General features: G+C 32.9%; 1 protein-coding gene across 3 annotated transcripts in view; it reads right to left on the bottom strand.

The window, feature by feature from the left end:
* Cop1 (COP1 E3 ubiquitin ligase) overlaps positions 1-14,692 on the bottom strand; it is a 187,859-nt gene that overhangs the window by 21,239 nt on the left and 151,928 nt on the right. For all 3 annotated transcript variants that reach the window (XM_047520152.1, XM_047520153.1, XM_047520154.1), the window contains 3 exons: positions 13,152-13,269; positions 10,614-10,738; positions 9,214-9,374 (listed from right to left, as the gene is read on the bottom strand). In XM_047520152.1, coding sequence (XP_047376108.1) covers positions 9,214-9,374; positions 10,614-10,738; positions 13,152-13,269 — 404 coding nt within the window. The remainder of the gene's footprint in view (positions 1-9,213; positions 9,375-10,613; positions 10,739-13,151; positions 13,270-14,692) is intronic.

Here is a 14,692-nt window from a genome sequence, read left to right as displayed (position 1 = left end):
GGTAGACTGAAGATAGGGAGGACAAACATCTGAACACCAAACTGCAGTTCTGTTCAAGTGATAGGATTACAAGTTAATTTTCTCTCTTCTTTATATTCTGAAAGTTCCCTGTTATGTGGGAAAATGTAACTGAGGCACAAATGATAGAGGCATAAAGAAGAGTCTTTTGAGTTAATATCATTATATGACTCAAATACTGAAGGCTGAGGACCAAGCTTGTGGTTATTTAGATTTGTTTTTTTTTCTGATATATAACTTATATAACTTAGTAAGCATAGTGAAAAGCTGCATAATTCAAATGCAAATGCTGACCCAACTAACCAAAATCTCTTGCATATTTTAAAAAAGGAATTGACACTTATCATCTAGAAACAGAGCACTAAAAGAAGTAAGGCATGTAGCTTCCTAAGGAGTCACTCACACATATTCAGACTTAATAGTTTCGCTTTGCAACTCAGGGTGATGTCACATCCATACAGAAAAATGTCTTGAGAACAACAGGGGTTAATGTGAGACTGTACAAATAAAATACCAAAAATATCTTTAACCCAAATAGAATATAAGTTTAAATAAGCAGGAAACATTTTTAAAGTTGCCATCAACTTTTTAGGCCAAAAAATTTAGTTTTACTTGTTTAATTCTACTTTAAATGTTGATGAAATACATTTTTATTCAATTAGAAAAAAATGTTTTCCCATTATGTACACTTCAGCATGTTTAACAGATTCAAGCAGTATTCATCAAAAACCTTGAAATACAAATAAATGATATCTGATATCCACTCTCTTTCCTTCTATTACTACTATGGAAATTTGGTAAGAACTATCGAAATATAAACACGTAGAAACCAAACTCAAATCCCTTCTCTTCTCAAAGTATTTTGGATGCTTTTAGGCACGGTGGGTAATAATGAAAATTATTTACAGGCTAATGGCATAATTTAGGATGCATTCCCAAATCGATATTTCTTTTTTTCCCTTAAAAAGGCAGAACAACAACAACAACAAAAAGCAAATGACTTAGAAAGATTTGTTGTCAGTTGTATGCTTCAAAATTAGCATATGTAGAAGAAACACTTTTTTAAAAAAAATTATGAGAAAAATATATAAGAATCATTCTAATAAGTTGAGTTCCATTACACTAAGTATAAAAATGACAATGAAATATTTAAAATGTAAACTAGCAAACTCTATAAATCATATTTTGTTGATTTCATTACAACATTCACTATGAAATAGCTAATGCAACAAATGTTTTCCCCAGAGGCTATCCACACAATAGTGGACATGAAAGATATGGAATATTTAAACTTTGTGTAAATTTACTTAGAGAAAGAAGTAACTAACAGGGTTGCCTCAGTTTTCCAACACCTGCTTTTCTCCTCCCTTTTTTCCTTCCCTGCCCTCCTCTAGTCTGGACACTGGGAAAGAAGAGTGGGACACTTAGGAGAAGATGGAAGCCACAGTCTTCCTGGAAGTCAGGGTCCATGCTCAGAATCTTCTTTCCTTCCACTCCCAAGACAGATAAGAGTTCATTCAGATTGGCCCTCTTCCAGTCAGGAAAATTTTCTAAAGTGTTACAAACCATCCAGCTAGAGGAAAGAAGAAAGGAGAGGAAAGATAAAAGGAAGAAGAGAAACAGTTGAAGAAAGAAAGAAGCTCCCGTCTTGTGTATTCCAGTGTTCACTGAGGAATTATGAATAAGAAATAGTTTTTAAGTGTAAGAAGCCAATATATTTTAAAGATAGCAATTATTTTTTAATTGAAGAAAATAAAAAGATCATATCTTATTTTTTTGGTTTTGTGTCTTGGTAAGTGGATGAGGGTGTAGCAAAATCTAACAGACTTGGGTATATATGATATAATTGCTCCCTCTTGCAGATGCCTGAGAACCATTTAGGTCTCCTGATTCTTCCAGTGGGAGCAAGATTCATCTGTTCTCAAACTTGCCTGTTCATATAATATCCCAAGGACACTTATGGAACGTTTCAAAATATAGATCCTTACCCTCCTCCTTTTCTCCTTGAAATATATATTCATATATTTTGTTAACTGATTTTGAAAGATCCTCAGGTGATACTGATGATCAATCAGGTTTGAGAACCACTGGAATAAATAACTTTATTCTAGATATCTTTTGCACTTTAATAGAAGTGAATTGGCTTATAGTACTATATGGATTCTCAAACTTGCTTTACTTCCCTAGTTGAGTGATATCTGGTGCTTTATATAAAAAAGTATTTACTAATAAGTCAGAAAAGGATGCCTACTTTTTAGGTAAAACTTATATGAACTGGAAAAATAGATGGATCTTTTATGTAATATAGTAAGGGAAGGAGGAACATACTGTAACTCTAACAAAAATATTAAGCCAGTAACAAATGCTAATTCCCCTGTATTTGCACACATTTAAAATTTTTTTGTCACTTTTGAAAATGGGAAAAATATGGTAGAACTTACATTCCAATTGGAAAAACAGTAGTTTTGAAATAATTATATAACTAATGGTTCATGTCAGGAAAATGAATTTTCTTAACACTGATATTGTCTTGATATTTATCACAGTTTCAAGTGAATCTATTCACTATGAGAAGTATCTTCTATCTACATTTTAGCTTTTTTTTTTTTTTTTGGTTTTAATACGTATTAGTTAATCATGCAACAAAAAGATGAAGGCCAAGTCTGAAAAGTTGTATCATTCGTTCCAAACTTAAATTAATTTCACATTGTATGTACACAAGCCATGTAATTGTAGAGGTAATTTAAAAATGAACGATGCCAATAGCAAAGAGTTCTACAGCTCTTACTGTGTGCCAGAGACTATTTTAAACCCTGTCTGTGCATTACCTCATTTTACTGTTCTGACAACTCTTAAGAGGAAAGTTGCCATTATCCTCAGCACTTTACAGATGAGTACATAGGTACAGTGTGGTTAAGACTCAGGCAAAGATCAGAGTGGTCATGTGGGAAATTTGAGATTTGAACCTAGGTAGCCTGACTCCAGAGTCTCTGATCTTACTAAAAAAATCTATGATGCCATTTTATAAGGAGTCTGTAGTTAGCAGGAGACCCATGTAACAGTATATAAACCCAATATCAGTACTACTTCATTCAACAAATAATTTTAAAGGATAGGAATCATGAGAAAATCAGATAAAGAAAATCTTAACACAAAATTTAAAAGACTTCATGGTTAAGTGTTTTATTATATAACAAAAAGATTTATTCCTTAGAAATAAGAATAGAAAGAATACATTTCATTATATGAAAAAAGACACAGGTGCTCTCACCTAAAATAGACCTAACTGTCCATAGAATGGGTGATAATACAGACAATAGGTTTCTGAGCCAAGTATTGCTGCCCTTAGTTTCAAAGGAGGGAAATTAGAGAAATTGTTATCCTGACCATTCTCATTCTGAAGCTTCCATTCCTGATGTCTCAAGCCACAACAGGAAATGTTCCCCTTAATGATCAATGCTTTTTCTGAGGATAGCATATACATATTTTTTGGCTACTTTAAAAGAGTCAGGAGTCTTAAATGTCCTTTAGAGGTACTGCCTTTTACCATTATCTACCCATTATGAATTGGTGACTGGTAAGTATGCATGATGTGTGTGGTACAGAATTGACAAGATAAGGATGAGGATACTTGCAACAAAAATATGATGCCCTTTACATATACATGACCACTTTGAACAAAAATGCTCATTTGTACACTTGAAACACTTTCTATTTCATTCCAATGGTTTCAAGCAAGAATCATGGTACAGGAAGATCCACAGGCACAGGAAATGTATATTCTATGTGTGTGTGTGTGTGTGTGTGTATGTACATATATATATAGTCCCCTTTACCTAACTCCAGTTTCTAAATAATGTTAATACCAAAGATATCACTTTTAGTTGGGATTTTTTTCCTTTTACCTTAAAAAATATCCTTTAAGTTTTTATTAGTATAGGTCTGCTGATGGCAAATTCTTCAGATTTACATAGCTCAAAATATGTTTATTTTACCTTTGCTTGAGAGATTTTCACTAGATGTAGGGTGGCATATACTTCATATTTGATTCCGGTGTCTTCTGACTTCTACTGTTTCACTGAGAAGTTGGCTGTTAGTTTAGCTAACAATATTTTGTCTTTTTTTTTTTTTTTTTTAAATATCCCTCTTGTGGGGAAAACACAGTTTCTTCAATAAAGTAGTGTTAAGAAAACTGTGAGGGTAAGGGGCTGGAGGAAGGAAAGACGGTGGAATGAGACAAACATCATTACCCTATGCACATGTATGATTACAAGAATGTGTACAAACAGAGAAATGAAAAGTTGTACTCAATTTGTGTACAATGAATCAAAATGATTCTGCTGTCATGTATAACTAAACAGAACAAACAATTAAAAAAAGAAAAAAAGAAAATTGAATATCCATATGCAGGAGGAAAAAGGACTCTTACACAAAGGATACCACACACAAAACTCAAACATGAAGAATCAAAATGAAAAAAATTTATAATATTGGCATAGGTAATGATTTTTTGAATGTGAACTCAAAAGCAGAGATGACAAAAGTAAAAACAGACAAACAGAAGTAGAACAAAGTAAAAAGTTTCTGCCTAACAAGGAAACAAGAGTGGTAAGACAATCATCCAAAAGGAACTAAATAGCAAGAAAACAATCCAATTTAAAAACCAGAAAAGGACCTGAACAGACATTTCTCAATAGAAACAAGGTATATATGAAAAAAAATGTTCAACATGATTAATTATAAGGACATTGCAAATTAAAACCACAACGAATCTCACATCTGTCAGAATTTCAACCATCAAAAAGAAGAAAGGTAAGTATTGGCAAGGATGTGAAAAAAGAAAAAAACCCTTGTAAACACTGTTGGTGTGAATGTAAATTAGTATAGCCATTATGGAAAACTATACAGAGGTTTGTAAAAAATCCAAATGTAGAACTACTATATGTTCCAGCAATCCCATATATCCAAAGGAACTGAAATTTGTATATTGAGGAGACATCTGCACTTCCATACTCACCACATCATTAATCACAAGAGTCAAGATATGGAATCAACCTATGTAACCATCAATGGATAAGTGGATAAAGAAAATGTGTGTGTGTGTGTGTATGCACACATACACAAAATAATACTATTCAATCATAAAAAAGGATAAAATTCCTTCAACAACACGGACAAACTTACAGGATGCAGTTATGCTAAATGAAATGAGTCGTACACAGAAAGACAAATACCACATGATCTCATTTGTGTGTGTAATCTAAAAAGGTTAAATTCATAGAAGGAGAGTAGAATGGTGGTTATCAGAGGCTAGGAAGGAGAGATGTTGGTCAAAGGGTATAAAGTTTCAGATAGGAAGAATATGTTTTTGAGACCTACTGCACAACATGACACCTTTAGATACTAATAATATAATGGGTACTGCAAAACTGTTAACAGAATAGATTTGAAATGGTTCCATCACAAGAAAAAAATGAACATTTCAGGTGATAGCTTCATTAATTGATATGACTAGATCATTCTATAATGTATATATATCAAAACATCAAACTATACCCTCTAAATATGCACAATTATTTGTCAATAATAAAAGAGACAATTTAAAGGGGGGGAACCCTCCTTGTATTTTATTTTTAGAAGTTTTATCATGTTGTGCTAAGGTGAATCAGACACAACTGGCTTTAATCTGGCACTAAGTTAGCTGGCTTTAAAGAACAGAGATTAGGAAATTCAGTCTGCACAGATATCTTCAAACTGATCAGGAGGCTAAACAACTGCTCACATGAACAGCCTCTTAGATTTCTTCTCCACCCACACTAAAAGTACACTGTTGCCAGAGACAACTGAGGTGCATGCAGCTGATCTCAATACAGATATGCCTTGGTTTTCTATCAGTCTCATATAGTTCAATTTGCATAGATAATATTCCAACTTGCAGTTCTCCCAGATCAGATACAATACCACGCATAGGGTTTTAGTAGTAAACTTAAGAGATATGAAGTAACTTGCCTATAATAGTTTGTACTTGTCTTAATATATTTCAAAGGAAATGGTGCTATAAGAAGGCAGACCCAAAGCAGGTCCGTTGTATATCTCAAGTCATTCATTTGCTTCAGCTGAAAGGTCTAGTGCATCTTTGCCTTGATGTCTTTTATCAACTCTATAAAGTTCTCAATAATAATCCCTTCTAATTTTTGCTATGCTTTTAGGTTTCCTGTTAAACATATTAAATGTTCTTACTTGATTCTGTATTTCTTTTATATTTATTTTTTATCATTTTTGTCTCTTCATGCTTCCTTCTACATATTACTTCCTAACTTATATACCAATTAACTTTTTTCTACTTTATCTCCTATTCAACAAATCCTGAGTTCTTCATTTTGGCAATAGTAATTTTTTCAGCTTTAGAGTTTCCATTTTTAAAACAGTTTCCAATTCCCAAAGAAAACTTTCAATCTTGTCTTTCATCTTATAAGCATGGCTACTTTCAAGCTATGTCTGGTGACACTGATATCCAGAGCTCTTACAATTCTGTTGCTATGCTGGTTTTTATTCATGCTATCTTGTCTTTTCCTATGTTTGCTCATTTTTTATTGTGCTCTAGTTACTGTAATTGCAAAACTGGAAAAATGAATGAAAAACCAGCTGTTACCTTTTTTCAGAGGGAATTTAAATTTGTATCCTGTGAACACTAGCAAGGTCACCTTCAATTTCAGGGGCTGACATGATATGAAGATGAATTGCAATCAACATGAAGGTTTATCTTCTATTGGTTACTCTAGACTATATAACTATGGGGACCTAAAATGTTAGTCACTCATAAAATGAGAAACAGTGGAATCTAATTTCTGTCCCTGTAAAGCTTCTGTAAAGTGATTTCAGTCACCCCACCAAAATCATCAAATGCTTACAGGGGAAAAGCAGACTCAAAAGTCAGGCTCATATTCCTAGCCTGATGACGCTTCTTGGTCTTGTTTGTTTTCCATTACCTTCAAACAAGATTCTGTTTTAAAGTACAGAATCTTGTATGAAAGTACTATTTAACAACCAGGACAGATGCCACAAAATGCATTGTCAGGCAATTTGTGCAATCCTCATAGATTGTGCTTCAACAAACCCAGATGATATAGCCTACTATAATCTAGGCTGAATGATATAGGTTATTGCTCCTAGGCTACAAATCTGTACACTATGTTACTGTTCAGACTATTGTAGACAAATAGAACACAATGGTAAGTACTCATTCTAAACACAGAAAAGGTATAGTAAAACTACAGAATACAAGATAATAAAAAAATGATACACTGTACTTGAAAAACTTGTAGGACTAGAATTTGCTCTGAGAATGGTGAGTGAATGTGAAGTCCCAGAATACTACTGTATAATGCTGTAGAGTTTATGAACACAGTATGCTAAATTTATAAAAATATTTTTTGCTTCAATGACAAATTAACCAAAGTTTATTGTAACTTTTTATTTATAAACTTTTAATTTTTTAAAAGTTTTTGACTCTTGTATTTAACACTTAGGTTAGACCACAAACACATTTGTACAGTTACATAAAAATGTTTCCTTTCTTTACATTCTTATTCTATTTAAAAGCTTCTTATTCTTTTTTTAATTAACTTTTTAGACTTTCTTGTTATAAACTTGGACACAAACACCGTCTAGGCCTATACATCAATAACATTTTCACTGTTTTTCACCTTCATATCTTGTTCTACTGTAACGACTCCAGGGGAAAGAGCACACATGGAACCTCATCTCCTCTGATAACAATGCCTTCTTCTGGGATACCTCCTGAAGGACATGCCTGAGGCTCTTGAGGAGGTGTCACTCTTTTCAGAAATTATGTCCATGATTAGTTTCTTTTGTTTATTCATCATAGATTTACTTGTAAATACATAATGTATCATGAATACACCTCTCTATTAATGAAAACCTTTCAGCACTGATGTCTGTGTTTTCAAACTTTTTAAGTAACTTGTGAAAGTCTGCAAAAGCTTCTATTACACACTTCACTGGGAATTCTCTTGGGGTTGCTCTTTTTCTTCTCATGCCATTTCCTTTCCTCTTGCCTATCTTTCAGCCATGTTCACTAGGCAATAGGAATTTTTTTAGCTACATTATAATCTTTTGAGATCACTGTCATATTTGGGTCTGTTATTTACCAAAATATCATTATGCAATGCAATGACTGTACACATATATGGTCCAACTTTTCTCATCTTACATAGAAGTAGGATTCATCCAAATTCCCTAGTCTGTCATTATCAAAAGTGGAACTGAGAATTCTAAACAAAACAGCAATGTAATTACGGTACCTGAAAATCAGTACTTTAAATTATACCTCAAATCAGAATTTTTGTGGCAAATATAAAAGTAAGGGTTGGGAGGTAGCTCACTGTAGTGTATACTCTTAGCTCGTGTGAGGCCCTGAGTTCAATTTCCAGCAACAAAACAAGAATAACAACAACAAAAACCCAGCAACCAACTAAGCACCTAAGAAGCTATTTTTAAAAAGATAATCTAATGAATGGCTGTAGTATACCATAAATCAAGATAGTAAAAAATTATTCTTGATATAACAGGAATAAGTGAAAACAAAATACATTTTTTTTCAACCTAGTAGTATAACATTCTTATCAACAAATTGAATATGTTTAAATAATAATCTTACATAAGTGCATTTTTAGAGAGTAATTCTAGAGAATACAGAATGGCCTACTCGTATGTCTATGTATAATATCTATTATGTATATAATATTTAATCAGACACACTACATATAGGCCACTCCTACCTACATCGAATGCTTTTCCTATTATTAAAATAGTAATGTTTACTGAATGTTTACTGAGCATATACTGCATGTGATCATTAAGGAAAACGAAGCACTGTGGGTACTCAGGAGAAATTTCCTGTCATATAGGAGAGATGTAGACAATGTGATAATACTTATAATATAAATATGCACAAGATATTCTGAATACATAGAAGGAATACTAGGTAAACATGACACTGTTCTATTGCTACATTTCAAACAAACCAAACAAATACCAAGCAAAAAAGAAAATACATGTATCAATTTATATTTTAAAATTTAAAAAATCCTGTGTATACATAAAACATTACATGACATACCAAGGTTTACAAAAAACAAAACAAAACAAAACAAAATTGATATGAAAACTCACCCCATCTGGTAGTGCCCTCCAGCACACAGCACTAACAAATTCATTTGTATCATCTTCTTTTCGGTCTTTGTCCAGAACACTTTTGACTGTATCAAACTTGAAAGTTAACAAAGTCTTAGAAAGTCCTTTATAGTACAGGTAGAGGGAGTTATTCTCACTTCCTGAAAATAAATAATAAAAATAATTTTTTTAGAATTGGAGAACCTGGAATTAGAATACCACATTTAAATATTAATTACCACCCAAAGTTAACTCAGAGATCAATAATCTTTTATGGTCAAATCTGAAAGACTAGATCACAGAACTAACTGGAAATCAGTTGAAAAAAGGATTCCTGGACAAAAGTCATTGTTTACTAATCTAAAGAAATGATTAATGTTACAAAATGTAACAATATTGATACTTCTAAAAAGTTGAATATGTCATATAAAAAAAAATCACTGACAGCATAGGTATACAGAACTAGAACTTTATTACTTAGTTATTAAAAGAATCTTAATTTACATTTGGACAGAGTATCATACGGAAAATGAAAATTGTAGTATTCACAAACACAAAAGTGAATTACCTACAAAATTTCTTCTCATTTTCTAATAAAGGAATTACTATTAGGTAAGTGGTCGACAAACCTGTATTTTTTAATAGTCTATCAACTGTGCTGGATATTTGCTTTGATGGTTTATACAGGTAGAGAGAATTCAACTTATTGAATCAAGGTCAAGTCACTTAAAAGTACTGATGAAAGTTCATTATATATATTAAAACATTTGAATAATACCAAATTTGATTCTTCTTGTTCTGTTTTAAAATAGGTTTTAAAAATTATCAGGTTTGTATGAATTATCAACAATAAAAGACCTAGAATAATAGATCAATGTTATTCCAACAGACCATTTAATGAAGAGAACACTAGAAAGAAGAAACTGAAAATCAGGCTTTAGACAAATGTCTTCTTGGAATATTATTTTTAGTAATTTCTCCCGCCACGATGTTCTGCCTCACCTCCAGCATTGAGGAATGGAGCTGGCCTTCTGTGCAAAAAGAAATCATGAGCCTTCTAATAAACTTTTCCTCCTCTACAATTGTTCTGGTCAGGTCTTTCAGTCACAGAAGTGAAAAGGCTGACTAAAACGGTCTTCTACAGAATAGTTATAGAATTTATGCTATACTGGAAAATAACTAAAAAACACAGTTTAAAATATTACGCTATATCATGTATTCAGGTTTGTGCTCAATGAAAAATGAAAGGATTAGTGTTCTTGCAGGCCCACCTTAGGAAAAATTCATAGAGCTAAACATCAGAACTATGATGCTGCCTTCTACAGACCACTTTTCCAGTGAATTCAACTATAGTGACAAATATCTGCTAAAAAGTTCCCCAAAAAGCCGATTTCACTTACCACAAGCTATATAATCTCCATTCGAAGCAAGGCCTACAAAGTTTTTTTCATTGATGTGACCCTTGAAGGAACGTAGACAGTATGGTTTCCCCACGTTCCACAGTTTTAGCTGGCTATCTGTTGAGCTGAGGTAAACAAAAAGAGTTGGAACATATTTAAGATTTCATGGTATTAAACTCATCACTACTAATTAGAGGCAATTCAGTTTTGTGGTTAAGAAAGTAGACTCTGGAGTCAGGTTGTCTAAGTTACAACGTCCAATATGCTATTAATTTGCTTTTAACCTTGAGCAAGTTATAAAACTTCACTGGACTCAGATTTTTATCAGTTACATATGAATACAGTGACTACTACTTTACAGAATTAAAATAAATCCAATGAATTACTGTGAAAATTAAATAATTTAAAATGTTTTCAATAGCACTTGCATATGTAGGAAGTGATCAATAAATTCCAAAGGTGTCAACAGCACCATACCATCACCATCAAACAATAACAGTGCTCTACTGGGAGATGTGCTCAATTTTAGGTGGACAGTTGTTCTTCTTGATTTGATTTACCTTTCAATTGTTGAATTATGTGGGTATAAGGAACATAAACTACTTTCAAAGTTTAGTTATCTCTATAGATATGGGATATGGTTAAAAGATCTACATAGTTTATCTTGCTGAAAGAATATGCAAATGCAGTTATTTACCAAAAAATAATTTTGTATAAAAATCAGTGGTAATTTTATCATAAACCTTAGGATTTCGATAAAACTATGTTTTTGTGTTTTCTGAATTTCTGTTATAAAAATTGGATCATACTACACATATAACTTTGGAAACTGCTTCCCTTTACTGAATAGCTTGTTTTATATGTTTCTGTAATGACTGCACAATACATTTTATTTCTTATCCTAAGACTCATCATGCTAAAGATTCTTCATATGTCATTTAAAGATTCACAACCTAGCTACTACTATTACTTTCATTGAGGAAACAAGGAACAGGTTTAGAAGAGTATGTTTTCAAAGTGCCACAGTGAATAAATAGCACAGCTAAGAATTAAGCTGATTTGAGAAGCAGAACACCTAACTCTTTAAATATTTTTCAACTGCTCGTCATGTTTCCAACATAACATGTTTTTAGATATTTGTTTTAATTTGTTTTGCTCAACAACATTGCTCTGAATATCCCTTTATGTCACTATTTTAAAATACATTTTAATGTTAACATTACTATTTCCAAATACACTTGTGGTTGAATATGTTCTAGGTATTTCCAAGGTTCAAATTGATCTAAGAAAAAAATATCATCGTGATTTATTAAAATTAAAAAGGAAAAAAACTGGTGAAAATATGTATTACATTAATAAGGTCAACTAAGATTTCCAATTTATGCAATTCAATTAAGTATACTTGAAAATTAATCCAACTAATTGGTTAAACATCTACAAATCTGAAAACTTTTAAAAAGGAATAAATCTGAAATCAAAGAAAAAAATTGTCACATAAACTATCATCTAGATTTAAATTATTCACTGTCCATTATATTTCCTCCTAAAGATGGAATACTTTCTGTCTGCCACTTAATTTAAAATTTATGAACTAATTACCCACATTACTTCTTATTGGAAAGCTTGATTCCCACTTTATTTTGTAACTCAATTCAAATTACCCAAGTTCTTATTCAGAGCAATGACTGAAGGTAGATGTGGTAGGAGATATCATATATAAAGCACTGGCATTAGTAATTTCCTAAGAGAGATCAGAAACTAAGCAAAAAAGAAAAAAAAAAAACAAAGTATCATTAAGCTTGAGATATAAAACAAAAATTAATAATGGGTATTTATTAGGACAAGAATGAAGAGAACTATAGAACTACGAAATGGATAACCAAAGTATGGGATTGCCTATGTTAGTGGAAAAGCTTCTCATATTTTGACAACTGAGTGTTATTTATCTCACTGAAATCTTACTACCTTTAAATAAAGTAAAAAAAGACAACTGAAAGCTTATATTATTATTTTCTAGTTCAGAAGCCTTTTCAAAGGATATTTATTAGTAGTCAAATGTAGAAAAGTTCTCTTTAAAACATATTTAAAACTCACCATGAAATCAGTGTAAGAGTCAACAATTTATTTAAAACCAAAAATACTTCTACTACTATACTTTAAGTATAGTAATAGATATGTAATAGCATAGTAGTTGACTTTAATCAAATTCTTTTAATTCTATTGCATTGTTCCCCTCTTCAGAGAAGTAATAACTGAAACCCAATTTAAAAGTTTGAATGTCATTAAACTTAGGAGTACTGGGTATGGGGCTACATTAAAAACTAGTATTTATAAAATTTTATTCATAAATATCATAAAAATGAGCAATGCAGATCAGAATATACATGTATTTTAAATGGATAAGATATAAAAATCTATTATTTAAGAAAAAGTACATACAATCCAATGGTATTCTTTACATACAACTATAGTTTACAAACTGGCAAATAATGACAGAGCTCAGGGTTAAGCTCACCCTCTGGGGAGAGTAATACTCACGCAGAGACAATTTCCTCACCACTCACAAACTTTGCATAGGAGACTGCTTTTCGGTGTCCTTTGAATACCATGATTGGCTGTTTAGTGTTACGAAGATCATAGTAGTGGACACAGTGATCTAAAAAAAAATAAAATGAGATAAAGTTAGTAAATCAAGAAATGGAAAACAAAGCTAATTTTAACTGGTTTTGATGTTTTTCACCAAATGTTTCATAGAAAATGTGACCCCCCAGCACACACCATCCCATAGAAACATACATTTGAATAGCTGCTCAGGTAGGAAATTACCTTTACATGAGTTAAGAAAACCAGGTTAGATGAGAGATCACAGTACCTGTTTTAGCAAAATAATAAGAAAAAAAATGCACTGAAGAAAAGAGGTACCTAGGAATTTCTCTCCCAACTCCAAACAACACTGTATGGAGTGAAGCCTCTTATTTGGGGGTGGAGGTGGTGGTGGTGGTGTGGGGTGGGAGATGTGAAGAAACGGGGTCCACGCCTTAAACTTAGAACACAGTATCAGGTCCACCAAGATATAATCCAGGACTGGACACAGCCCTACAGCTTCTGCCTTCAGTCAGGCCAGTGACTGTGGGCTTTTTACCTGAATTAGCCTGGTGGCCTCCACCGATCCTTCCCCAATTTTGGATAGTACAACATGGAGTAAGTAGGACAAAGTAGGACAAAGTAATCACAGACTTTGCCTTGGAACTCAATGTTAGGCAAACTAAATCCAATTCTGGGTGGATCCCAATGGCTCCTGTCCTACAGACAGAGCCTCTGAACCTGCCATGGTGCCAGATGGGAACCTCTGGAGACAACTGGCTGTACCTGTGTTCTGGCTAGCATCATCTGTGGCTGGCTGTAGCACTTTCAGGCCATATGTACACACCAAAGCAGCAGACAGGACACAAGCAATATGGGCCTACATCCTGCCCTAGAGTTGTGCTGATCTTAGTGGACTGTGGATTCTAGGTGTAACCCAGCATTATGGTGTTTGTAGGCCGGGGACTGATTACCCTATTCCAGTTCCCCCAGGCAGCACAACACAGACAGAGTCATCATTCACTTGGGTAAGATGAGGGAAGTAGGTGCCAACTCATTTCACAGACAAACCTAGCAGTGATGCTCACTGCTGGGTAGAATCATGTGATACTTGACAACAGACCAATGACTGTGGGGATGAGCTACTCTTTTAAAGAACTCCCCCAGTCCTGAACAATACATAAACTGCAGATTTAAATAATCTTGGGCTTAGGGCACTCTCTAGTGCTGAAACAGCACCACTGATTACAGGCTCAAAGAAAATAAGCAGCCTGCATAGACTCTCTGGAAGAACAGGCAAAAACAAAGTTATTATATTATAAAGGCTGGAATATATACCTAATCTTTCAATGCACAGATGTCACTGTATACCAATAAGCATCAAGAACAAAATTCATATCAAGCATCTTTTCCAAGTTCAGTGAAATAAAAATCAAACTTTGAAAGCTATACAATTACATAGAAACTAAACAATCTATTTCTTAAAAAATATATCA

The sequence above is a fragment of the Sciurus carolinensis genome, chromosome 12, assembly GCF_902686445.1.
Source record: "Sciurus carolinensis chromosome 12, mSciCar1.2, whole genome shotgun sequence".
NCBI classification, from domain to species: domain Eukaryota; kingdom Metazoa; phylum Chordata; class Mammalia; order Rodentia; family Sciuridae; genus Sciurus; species Sciurus carolinensis.
The sequence above is the reverse complement of the archived record's forward strand: the minus strand, read 5'-3'. Positions and strand labels throughout refer to the sequence as shown.